At 40.6% G+C, this 12,458-nt stretch overlaps 1 protein-coding gene across 1 annotated transcript; it reads right to left on the bottom strand.

Moving 5' to 3' along the window:
* Window positions 1-3,190: 3,190 nt before the first annotated feature.
* GSPT2 (G1 to S phase transition 2) lies at window positions 3,191-5,751 on the bottom strand. The gene is made up of 2 exons (XM_002930694.4): window positions 5,616-5,751; window positions 3,191-5,508 (listed from the first exon to the last, which is right to left on the bottom strand). Exon 2 carries the CDS (start codon window positions 5,495-5,497, stop codon window positions 3,614-3,616), a length of 1,884 nt encoding a protein of 627 aa, XP_002930740.1. The 5' UTR covers window positions 5,498-5,508; window positions 5,616-5,751; the 3' UTR covers window positions 3,191-3,613.
* Between the last annotated feature and the right edge of the window lie 6,707 nt (window positions 5,752-12,458).

Here is a 12,458-nt window from a genome sequence, read left to right as displayed (position 1 = left end):
AGCTAAATAATAAATGTTACATGAACATCAGTTAAAGCAAGTTGCCAAAAGAAATACAAAGGTAAAAACCAAACACTAACCTTTAATCCAGGGACTGTCAGTTAAATCTACAGAAGCCATTTGGGGTCTAGACGTCTTAATCACTCGCCATGTGACAATGTATTCTGTGAATTTATTGGTGTGGCAAAAGGTCGCTGGTAGAGCTAGTAAAAGCAGTCTCTGGAGGAGATAATTCATCCAAGTCTCTGTTGGAGACTTTAGGAAGCCTTTTACTCGTGTCCGAAATGTGAAAGAAGAGCTTTTAAGTGGATACATTTTGGATACATGTTGTATCAAGTGAGAGATACAGTGATTCGATTGTGTACAGCAGCCTGACTATGGACAAGTCTTTTTGTTTTTGCCCTCTCATGCTAAAATTGGGGCACAGGTCTCAATATTCTCTGCTTAGACTTTTGAAGTTCAGCAATCAAAGAAATACCTTCATTAGATGGCTGAGAAATGTCTTCAAATTTTCTGTGTATGTAAATTCTGGTTGCTTAATATGAATCTGTAGAAAATAAGGGGCTTTGCTGAACTCCTTTTTTTAATGATGGCTGATTCTTAGAGACTGAACCTTTCGCCCACTAACTTATAAAAGAAATCATATAATATTTTTAAGGGTAAGTAAAGCATATATCATAACTGAAAACTAGAACAAATGGAAATATAGCAACAGTCTCAACAGAAAATATAAAAAGAACCCTGTTGAACATAAAATCTGGATCAATGCGAACATGTTCAAATGCTCAGGTTTTGGCAGAACTTCCGTGGTCATTGGAGGGTTTCTTTTTTAATGGTCATGAAATGGTAACTTATCATCTCCCTGCTGCCAAAGAGTCCATTTTAACTAAAATGAGTTGAATATTTGAACTGCAAAATGTTTATGAGTAAACTTTATAAAAAGCAGGTTCTTGCATTGTAGTAAACCAGAATCAAGATATTGTGAAAAGAGTGTCTATTTTGAGAAAGGATTTGTCTTTTGAAGGCAGGAACAGTAACCGTAGTAAGTATTAAAAGCACTGGCAGTTTGTTCTGGGTACCAGAGAAAGATGCTCAAAGTGAGTAATGGAGGTCTGCTAGCTTCTACCCAGTCCAAACCTTCCCTTTTCTTTCCTTTTCGGGTCTCTGCTGAAATACAGAGTAAGTTGGCCCCTTTCCCTGAGTTTTAGATTTGTCCCATAATGACCAGAGAAATAAAGGAAGAGGCTTGGGAGAAAAGCTGCCAAGAGCCAATGGGTAGACATTTCTTGAGAAAGCCTTAAGCAGGAAGTTCATCATGTATTTACAGCATGCAGCCTGACTTGGGGAGATTCTATATTATCTTGGTTGCCAGACGAAGCTCTGAAGACAGTTAAGTTAAACTGGCCTGAAACGGAGGCAATAGGGTACCTCTGAAAGGACACTGCTCAGTATGCCCTAGGGAAAACCAGCGTTGTGTTTGTGAACAGCCCAAGTTTGTAGTATTGGAGACCACCATCAGACATCAAGAACCAGAAAGGGAGGTATTCAGGAAGTTAGAAAGAAATGTTACCATGAGTTTACATCCAGTTCCTAAAGAGCCAGTCTGGTGTCTCCAATCCCCTGGAAGATCTGTTTCTCGCTGAAATGAAAAGCGTTAGTTTCTGAAATCTATTTCCAAAGGTTTATATTGTGGTCTCTGAAAGTGTGTATACATGCACACACACACAGAATTCAGAGCTCCTCATGGAGAAGTTGCTATTCAACTGGCTATTGAGAAAGACATTTAGGGGCCAGTTTTTGAGGGGAAATTATCCAAAGTGGATGGAGAAAAAGTTCTGTCCTGCCTTGTGTCTTTGGCCTATTAGTGAAAGGTATCTACAATAATCCTATTGGTAAACTACTAAAATTGTGAAAAAATAAGGTTGATACAGAACCAGAAATCATTTTAAGTGGCTGCAGGGCATAACTTCTGGCAGACACTGAATTGGTTTGTATTTTGTACAAAATTCAGAGCACAGAGGCAAGAGAAGGAATCTAAAATAAAGATCAAACTCTTGCCACTGACATTCTATTATTAAAGGACTGGGTCCAAGACATGAGATGTATCCATGTGGATTAGGTTAGCTGACATAGGACAAAATCAAAATCCTTGTTTCCCATGTGGGTGCCCCTGAAGATCTATGATGGATGATTCACAGAACCATGCTATAGACGCTCTGATAAGACCTGTGGCTATCTCTGACAGGTCAGAAATTCTGGAGGTACATGGGTACACAAACCAAGGGACCATGAAGAAGGGGACACTGTCTTTGCCTAAGCACGGGCCCAGGTTGTTCGGCAGCCAGTCTCCACCCCTGTGCAACCAGCCCATGCGGGTGAGGAACTGGCCCTGCCCACCCAATTGGGCAGGTGTTTACATTGGGTCACTACCCACTTACCAATACTGAAAGCTCTTGCTGCTGTTGTTATGCAGGTTATAAAGCCACTGTCCCGCAATCAAAGTAGCCACCTCAGGATGGAGAGTTGGGTGTTTTCCTCGATACACTGTTCAGAGACCAGTCCACTATCTCTGACTCAAAAGTGGGTTGTGATCTGATCGTAAGAATGAACTTCCACGTTTCCTACCAATTCCAGGCACAGAAGAATTACAAAGGAGGAATGGGCTCATTTCCCAGCTCGGGGCCCACACTAACCCCTATTTTTCAGTAGATGACTTGCAGCCTTATTGCAAGCATGTCTCTTCTCTACAGTCATGCCCCTTATTGTGTTGTATCCCGCATCACAAGTCTCATGGTGAACAAAGCAAAGGGGTGTACTCAGATGATGGGGTATGGATAAGAGTTTAGTCAACATATGGTCTGAATCCCCAGGTATTTGTAATGTGGCAATGCTTTCTTCTTCAAATCACAAGTGGCAAGACAGAAGAGCTCCTTTATTGATTCGAATTGGACAGAGAAAACAAAGTTCACTGGGAAGAGCCCTCAAATAGATTTTTTTCTGAATGAAAAATCTTCTTTTAATACAAACCTGTGCATTGTTTGTAAATGCCTCATTTAAAACAGTGAGCGGAGGACAGTTTTTAAAAGCCCAAGTAATAAAATGTGTTTAATGACTTGAGAAAGTAAAAAAGCTAATTGAAAACTATTATGTACAAATTTTTAAAAATATTCAAAAGCACTTCAGATACCAGTAAGAGTTTCAAATGGAATATTTTATTGACATGTTAGTTGTCTTTTTAACATGTACACACACACTGACACACTCTGATCTGCGTGGAACAAGGGTTGTCTAAATATCCTAGGGGAAAATGAAAATTAAAAAATATATTAATTTTTCATTGTTATAGACAATCACACCCACATCACTTACAAAGCTATCACTGGTTCTGTCCAAGGAAGCAAAACAGCATAGGAGGAGGAACGCTGTGGGTAAATTCAACAGTGACATAACTGAGATCTCAACATGAGAAAGCTGACAAAACATGAATTTTTGCTGTGAATTTTCTCTTTGTAAAATATGAAGAAAAGTCTGTCAATGGGCAGTAAATAAGAGAAGGTGGTGAACTTCTGTAGTCAATTCTCACAGTATTGTGCAGGGGCATCAAGAAAACTGCTTAGTCCTTCTCTGGGACCAGTTTCAGAACTTTTCCAATTGCAATGGTCTTACCCTCATCTCTTAAAGTAAAACGACCCATCTGAGGAAAATCTTTGAATGTTTCAAGGCAGATAGTCCCTGCTGTCCTTAAACGGGCAATGCACACTTGATCTTGTTTTACGAAGCGGGGCCGTGTCTTACTTTTCTCTCCTGACTTTTTGTCTACCAAGGAGATTAAGGCTGTTATCTCAACTTCCTCAATACAAGTATGAATGTGCAGCACTGCATTATAGCCCGGGCAGATGATGGACTTGTGCTCAATAATCACTATCTGAACATCAAAGGTGCGTCCAGAATGGCACAGATTATTCGGGTCACAAAGTATGAATCCCGGAAGAATCTCTTCTTCTTCAATTCCCTTCAGTCTGATTTTAAGGTTTTCACCTGGGGCTACATAATCAGTTTCAGCATCATCAGAAAGAATTCCAAGAACTTCCACATTGTGCTTGTTTGGCATCATCACAAGCTGCTGGCCCTTAAAAATGGATCCTGATTCCAGCTTTCCCAGGACCACAGTGCCCATATCCTTGTACTTATCCACAATTGGCAGCCTAATTGGTCCATCAATTGATCTGTTGAAGTTTGGCATATTGTCCAGATACGGAATAAATGGTAATCCAGTGTACCAAGGGCAAAAATCTGATTGCTCTTTAATATTTGCCCCCGTCAGCCCTGAGCAGGGCATAAAGTGAATGTCTTTTTTGGGACTAAAGCCGACTTTTTTCAAAAAGGGCACTAGTTTTTCTTTACATTCTTCATATCTCTCGCTGCTCCAATTAACTGTGGGATCATCCATCTTATTAATAAGTACTACTAAATGTTTTACCCCCGCTGTTTTTGCCAACATCGCATGTTCTCTTGTCTGTCCACCTTTCTCAAATCCAGTTTCAAATTCTCCTTTCCTGGCAGAGATTACCAGCACAGCCAGATCAGCTTGAGAAGCACCACCAATCATATTTGGGACAAAACTCTTGTGGCCAGGAGCATCTAAAATGGTGAAATGTTTCTTTTCTGTTTCAAAATAGGCACGACCCACTTCTACTGTTTTACCCTTGTCTCGTTCTTCCTGATTTGTATCTAAGGCCCAGGACAAATACCAAGTTTCTCTGTTTTTTTCTTTAGCTTCTCTCTCATATTTCTCAAGTGTCCTTTTGTCAACCATTCCTGTCAAAAACATTATTTGTCCTCCAATGGTTGACTTTCCAGCATCTACATGCCCAATGAATACCACATTTACGTGTTCTTTTTTAGGAGCACCTGAGGGCACGAACACAGATTTAGATTTTCTCATTTCCTCCTTCTCCATCACTTCCTGGCCACTTTCTTCTGGGGGCCCTGAATCTCCCAAGGAACTACCCCCTGGTTCAGCTTCACTTACTTCTTTATTATGCTCCCATGACTCTTCTAGGATCATCTCCACCTCTCCATTTTCTACAACAGGTTCTGAAAGTTCCATGGTAACGGCTGAACTGGAACCTTCATGCAACACTAACTGCTCCTCTTTGGAATGTTCCACAGGTGCCCCCCGTCCCAGCCTTTTACCTTGAGGGTCGCCCGCGCGGGTGCAGGTTTCATCGATGCTGGTGATGTCGGCCGGGGGCGTCTGTGGCTGGGCCGGGCCCCGCAGAAAGGACGGCACGAACTCCGCGGCATGTACGTTAGGCACGAAGGGTTTGGCATTGACGTTGAGCTGACGGCTGAAGGCCGAGCTGAGATGCTGCCGCTGGGCCTCGGCAACCGCCGAGGAGGCTCGGTCTCCGCTCGGGGCCGAACCTGGGACTTCCATGTCCACCTGGTCCCAGCAGTCGGGCGCCGAGTCGCTGCTGCTGCTGCCGGGATCCATGGTCTGAGGACCTGGTGGGTGGCGGGGAGGGAGCGGGGTTAACACGCCAGAAAGAGCGGGCTATGCCGCGAAGGGGTAAGGCTGCAGGAGCGAAGCGCCAAGGGGGAGAGACACGAACCTAAGCGGCAGCGCGGCGGCAGCCAAGTCCCAACACTGCATTCGCAACTGCGGCAGCAGTAGCAGATATGGCGGCTCAACCCTCTCCTCTTGTGTGTGAGCGGATCTCCTCCCCCAAACCCCAACCACTTCCGACTCCTCCACTGCCGACCCAGCGCGGGGCGTGGATTGACCCCTCGCTGCCGTCCGTACGCTCGGCCTCCTTAGTTCTCAGCCATGGGCTAAGTCCAAAAGTAGGATTTGTAAAACGAAATTTTCCATTCATTTTTGTCCACACGATCTGGGAGAGCAATTTGACAGTGTAATGATAAAACCTAGACCAGCACACCTGATTTACAATTCTACTCAAAGATCCAAGTAAAAACGAGAATTGCTATTGAACAAATGGAGGCAGGAGATGGGTTAACTACCCAGAAACCCAGCAACCAAAGGAAGAAATTAGTGACTAGAGAGGCACTCATGAAATACATGAAGATGTTAGCTGAACCTAGGAAATGCGACTTAAGATCACTCATTAATTTGAAACCCAGAGGCTTTTTTTATTTTCCTTCTTCCAGAGGGGCCCCGTAAGCCTGTAACTCTTGCTGATGGCTTCTGTGGTGTAAGGATGGGGTTTTAACTTGTTTCCATGTTATAAGCACTGTGCTGCGTGTGTGGAAGGAATGCCGAAGGAGAACCTTGTCCCAGTGAGGCTGCCCAACTTAACAGCTTTTGTGCAGGTGCCTGAACAATGGCTACCCTGAAATGCTGTCATGGATCACACAGGCAAGCACTGGACTCAGATCACTCGTATTCTTTTTTTTTTTTTTAGATTTTATTTATTTTATTTATTTGACAGAGATAAAGACAGCCAGCGAGAGAGGGAACACAAGCAGGGGGAGTGGGAGAGGAAGAAGCAGGCTCCTAGCAGAGGAGCCTGATGTGGGGCTCGATCCCATAACGCCGGGATCACGCCCTGAGCCGAAGGCAGCCGCTTAACCACTGTGCCACCCAGGCGCCCCAGATCACTTGTATTCTAACCAACTGTATCCTGCCCCACTCACCAGCAGTACACCCTGCCTGGGTCCACAGACTTTCTTGCCCCATTCTGGAGGCTTGGAACTCTACTCACTGTTTGTATTGCTGGTACTGGGTTTGTCTAAGAACAAATCAGTGTCATGTTGGAACCTTCCTCAGTTAGTGGTAATGACATGAGGCTGTGGATGTCAGCCTAATTAAACTGATTAAGGTCTCTGAGATGAACAAAGTCCATAGACACTAATCAATAGAATCTCACTCTCAGAAAGAGTTTGTAACATTTGCACCAAAGCCTAGAAAAGCTGGTCTGTAAATTATCTTAATTTAGATAAAACTGAAATAGAAAAAAAAAGATCTTGAGGAAATACAATTTGCTAGTATGAGATAAGGTCATAAAGTTGGATATTAAATAAATCCAACAACAAGTCAAAATACTTTAAAAATTAGTGACTGATTTATAACTTAACAATTTTGTTCTCCAGACTTTAGGAGTAGAAAAAATTGTTCTATTTCTAACAGACCTGGACCCTTGATGGTTTTGGTCTGAGGCTGCCACTTGTTTACTAGTTCTGTGCTGTTCCAAAGCCATTAGATATCAAACCCTTTCATTCTTTTTGTCTCTGGTAATGGTTTAATTATTTGTTGTCACATAAAGAGAGTGTGCACGCTTATTCACAATGAATAGGAAGAACTGAGAGGTTGAATGTGCAGAGACCCTTGGACAATACTCCACACATGTGCTGGAGCCTTTCTTGGAAATTCTGTAAACCTAGGATAGACTTAATGAGATGTCTCTGGGAGAACTTGTCAAGCAAGGTTTAGGCAGCTGTGTTCACATAAGGTTAATACTAGGAAGAAAGTAGGACAGACCTGGGATGTTTTCTTCACCTGGGTCAATTGCATTGATCATGAAAATGTTAACATGACTACTACTTAGTAATATCTCTGTTAGAGAACAGAGGATGCTTCACTTCTAAAACCTTAAAGAAAAAATGAGAAATAGTGAGAGGATGTCCTCACAACCATCATCCTTGGGGCTCAGGGCTGGGGCAGGTCCACCCAAGAGAGACAAACATTGACAGGGCTATTTACATGGAAACTAACCTTGGACAAAACTCATTTGATTTGTGAGATTGGGTAAGTGTCTCAAGTTTATCTGCCTAGAACTTTGAGAGAGTTCATCAATAAGTGAGAGAATTGTCTTCACCAAAGGTTTTTTTTTTAAGTGCAGGCAATATCTGGTCATTGCCTGATCATTTCTTCTTAATTTTTTTGTGAAATATAGCACAAATATAGAGAATTGCATAACACAAAAGTATTGTTTATTGACTTAGAAGGGAAACACTTGTAATCACCACACAAATCAATGATTAGAAATTTGCTGACCAATCCAGCAGGCCTCTCAGTACCCTGTCCAGTCACAACCCACCCCCTCTCTTCCTAAGTGTAAACATTATCCTGACATTTATGGTTTATCCATTATTTCTTGTATAGTTTTATCACGAGGAGGTATATTCAAACACTGCAGTTCAATTTTACCTAACTTCTTTGGATACCTCTTTTAAGTATCAATCTACAGGTTCCAACCTATCCTCCCTTTTTTCATGTCATTCATTCATTGAAGAAAATAGATGATGTGACTTGTAGAGTTTTCTACATTCTTGAGTTTGCTGATTGTATCCTTATAGTATAGTTTAGAATATTTTTTCTCTATTTCCTGTATATCAATAATAGGATCTATGAGCTTGACCAGATATAGGTGCAATTTTTACCATTTTGAGTATTTCCATAAAAAGACACAATCAGATCTATGAGCTTGACCAAATATAGGTGCAATTTTTAGCATTTTGAGTATTTCAGTAAAAAGACACATAAGATCAGGTTGTGACTCATTTTACAGTTAGCAGAAATTAATGATGATTGTGTAGAAACATTATATCATTAGGGGTTGCAAAATTGTGATATTATACTTCTGTCCTTTCTTTATTAAGTGGAATACAGCTTTAAAACAATTTTCCTTCAACAATTTTGTTACTTTGAGGTATAAATTGTAAAGGAAACACAGAGAAGTGATTCTTTCTCTTTGAGAGTTTTCAAAATGATTTGGTTGCCTGTAATCCTTCAAAGATGACAAATAAGGATATTTCAAAAGAATAATTATGAATTATTGGATTTACATATATTTGATGTGTTTAAAACAATTTTCCTTACTATACTTATTGGTTTATTTATTATCTGGTATGACAAAATGTACCAGACCAATTTTATATGTTTCTATTAAACCAAGAATCCTGGTTGTCAATGATAACGGGGATAATAAAATTAGAAAATAAAATACTCATTTGACTTATTGCATTTTTACACAAGTAGTCTCAGGTACTACCAACATCAATATGATTAGAGAAGACAGATTTTTTTTCACAAGCTCTCCATGTTCTCATCCAGTACATTACAGTTAAACTACATCTACCTGATGATAACTCACTTTGTTGAGTGTTTTTTAGTAGCAAGTCATATTTCAATTATTTTCTATGGATTCTCTCATTTCGTTTGCCCTACCATTCTGTGAAGAAGGTAATCTTAAATCACTCTTTTACAGATTAGAAATGGTTGTTTAGAGAGACTGATTGAATTATCCAAGGTTACGTAGCTAGTAAATAGCGGACTCGGTGTTCAAACGCAGACAAAGAGATTCATATAACAAGAAAGGAATCAGGAGATTTGGTGAGTATAAATCACAAATGGAGGAAGAGAATAAAGTCTTAGGTTATCTTCAGAGAATGGAAATATGGATGAATTTAAGAGAGAGACGATAATTCAGTTGAGTTCTTTATGAGGACTTATGTTTTCTTCCTGAAGTAAGAGATAACCCTGTGGAGATTTCAACAAGAAAAATGAGGAATGGGGGAAGATATAGAATAGGCTTTTGGGGTATAGGTAAGGTGGCTGACTTGGGAGTAGTAAAATTATTTTTTTTAGAATTCCAATTAAACAAAAGCATAATACATAAATACATAAACAAAAACATAATACAGTACTCCAGGTTTGGAGATTTCCCTTTTCCCCCAACATACTCCTAACATCATTGAGCAGCCTAGAGCACAAGTCGAGTTTTAAGTTTCATCCAGGATTGAGGAATAATAGCATTAGATGGGCTAAAAGGAGAACAGGAAAATATCAAGGGGATAGGGTTAAGAAGACTGTGTTGGATGCCTTATATTTGTTCTCTCAGGATATCTTTGAGCTCTGTTCATAAATTTGCCTCTCTATATTAAAGAAGATGGAAAGCATAAGTCTCCATTCCCTAGAGTTTTTGCTCCTAAGGTTCCTGATGCATTTTACCTTCTGTCAATCTCATGCACATTGATCAGATTTACTTTAGAGCCAGTTTAAATGTAGTGAGATGTGGAGTAAGGCAGGCTTGATTTGGAGCTATGAATCCAGCTGACGAAGTATCTTCACTGAGATAACAACTCAGGTAGGCAACTAAGGCACCCTATGCCTGAAAAACAGTTACACTGAAAATACACTGATTTCCCCACTCCTCAACTGTGGCAGCAGTGACAGCTCCCCTTGGGGGCCAATTCTGATTTATGTGATAATCATTCTGAGAGGCCATGAATAGACTTACATCTCTAGGCCTTACAGGGACAATATTTAAAAGCCTCTAACTCCCCAATTAATCCCTGTGCTATTAACATAGTGTTTTCTATTAACAGCAACCAAACACTGACTAGTAGAAGTGCCAAAAAAGTTGGGGTTCAAATTCAAGGCCTGGCATTTCAAACTATTTCCTTTGTTAAATTTCTTTAACCAGTCTGTGCCTCAGTTTCCTTAGATAAGTGGAGATGAATCCATATTCATACATACATCCTGAGGTGCAAGGTGCAAGAAGACATGGAGGGTACAAAGAACCACAGAGACTGAAATTACAAGATACTACAGCAGTTTCATTATTGCTCAGATACCACTACTATAGTAAAGTGTGGGACAGCAACATCAATCACAGCTGAAATGCCCGATAGACAAGCCAGGGGGTATGCACAGGGAAAATAGCCTCATTTGAGTTTAAAGAGGGGAAAATGTATTGCCATTCTAAGGTAGTCCCTATTTCCTACAGTGTCCACACCACACACACTGGGAAGTTATTCATCCAATGTTCCAAATACTAGGTGAGAACAGAAATACAAAACCAAAACTGATGAGGCAATCCTATAAATTTCAGAAAAATTTACACATAATTAAGGGGACTATGAAGAACACTGAACCCTCAGCATTGATCATTTTCAACCAGAACCAAAAATGGCTACAGCAAAATTCAAGGAGGCATACAAATCATAATTATAGTTATGTGACATCATGGAGATATTAGTTAATACTAGGAGTATATTATCACAAACACACACATATAAAACAAAATATACCAAATAAACATGCCCACGTTATATTTACACAAAATAACATGTCAATTATACCTCAATAAGAAACAAAAATTAAAATAAAATTTGGGTAATCAACCTCCACTAGAATTGAATTGCCGCAATAGCCCTTCCAGAAAGTAGTCAAATCTGGGGGTTAAAAGGAGAAAAAAGGATCCCTATATGTTAACACAGTAGCCAACCAACTCCTGCATATTATCCAGTGATCCGTGTGTAATTATTACTGCCATCTCTAAGAGTACTGGGATAAGCTCAAAGTGTTGTCTAATTCCCCCACATTTAATCCAACACTTCTTCCATAGCAGCCTGTCTTCAAGTAATTGTGGGTACAAAAATTTTACACATCCGGACGTTGAATGATTTATAATGTTCTAACGATCTTTTGTGGAACTCATTTCACATCGATACAGGAGAGCTAGCTCTTCCCCAACGTTAGAAATCAGAAAACTGAAGTTTGAGGAAACGGAGGCTGGTCACCAAAGGGTCTTTGATGTGACCAAGGTCAAACACTCGACCTTCAACATGCACAGCCATACTGGAAAAACCACTAAGAAGAAGAAGCAGAATAAAGACACTTGTTGATTTGCTGACAAACTACTCCATAGGAGTGCTGGCACAGTGATAAGGAGGAGCTGTGTTAGGGAAAGAGGAAATTTGGGCTCTGCAAGGTTCTGGGAGGTAGAACAATAGCAGGTGATGGCACAGATGAGTGCAGAGAAAACAGTGCGAGTGCGAATTAATGGTCATGAGAGGAAATGAATTTTGGAAGCCAAAAGATAATCAAACCCATGCGTTGAGGTCACTTGTCTCCCACCGCGCCCCCATCAATGTAGAAAGATCCAACGAAGGGGAGTGAGTGTTAAATTTTCCGATCCCACTGCAGTACTACTTGAATAATACCAGAGAGGGCAAAGGGGTAATGTCGGTTTCAATCATTTGTTGGAGGGGCGGGCGCAGTAATATGATGTTATGACAAAACAATCAAGTGTGGTATCAATACACCTCACTCAGTTATTTGACGTACTTTCAGCACACATTTACTACGTACCTGCTGCGAGCTCAGGATTGCACAGGCAGCTTGAGACCGAGTCTGCGCCACTTAGGGACAAACTGAGTGTCAGTAAGAATCATAACAAGATGGACCTAAACACATCAACTGCGATTAAATATTGAGTCCCCATAGCGACTCTAAAGAGACAAAGACCTCGTAGTCACCATTATTAAATGCTAGGAAATATATTCATTATTTTGAAATTGGGTGAGCAGAGGCAAATAATGAAACAGTTATCCCGTGTTTGGCTTATGAACTGTAACATTGGTTCCCAAAGAGTGGATGAGGGAAGTTGCTCAGCAGAGAGGAGTTCCATCTCATATATAAAGAAGGGTAG

This window comes from Ailuropoda melanoleuca, chromosome X, assembly GCF_002007445.2.
Source record: "Ailuropoda melanoleuca isolate Jingjing chromosome X, ASM200744v2, whole genome shotgun sequence".
Classification (NCBI taxonomy): Eukaryota; Metazoa; Chordata; class Mammalia; order Carnivora; family Ursidae; genus Ailuropoda; species Ailuropoda melanoleuca.
Note: the sequence above shows the minus strand (reverse complement) of the source record. Positions and strands in the feature narration are given on the sequence as shown.

Bases quoted from the DNA above. Each gene is read 5' to 3' on its own strand.
- GSPT2 (XM_002930694.4), bottom strand. From the start codon at position 5,497: ATGGATCCCGGCAGCAGCAGCAGCGACTCGGCGCCCGACTGCTGGGAC.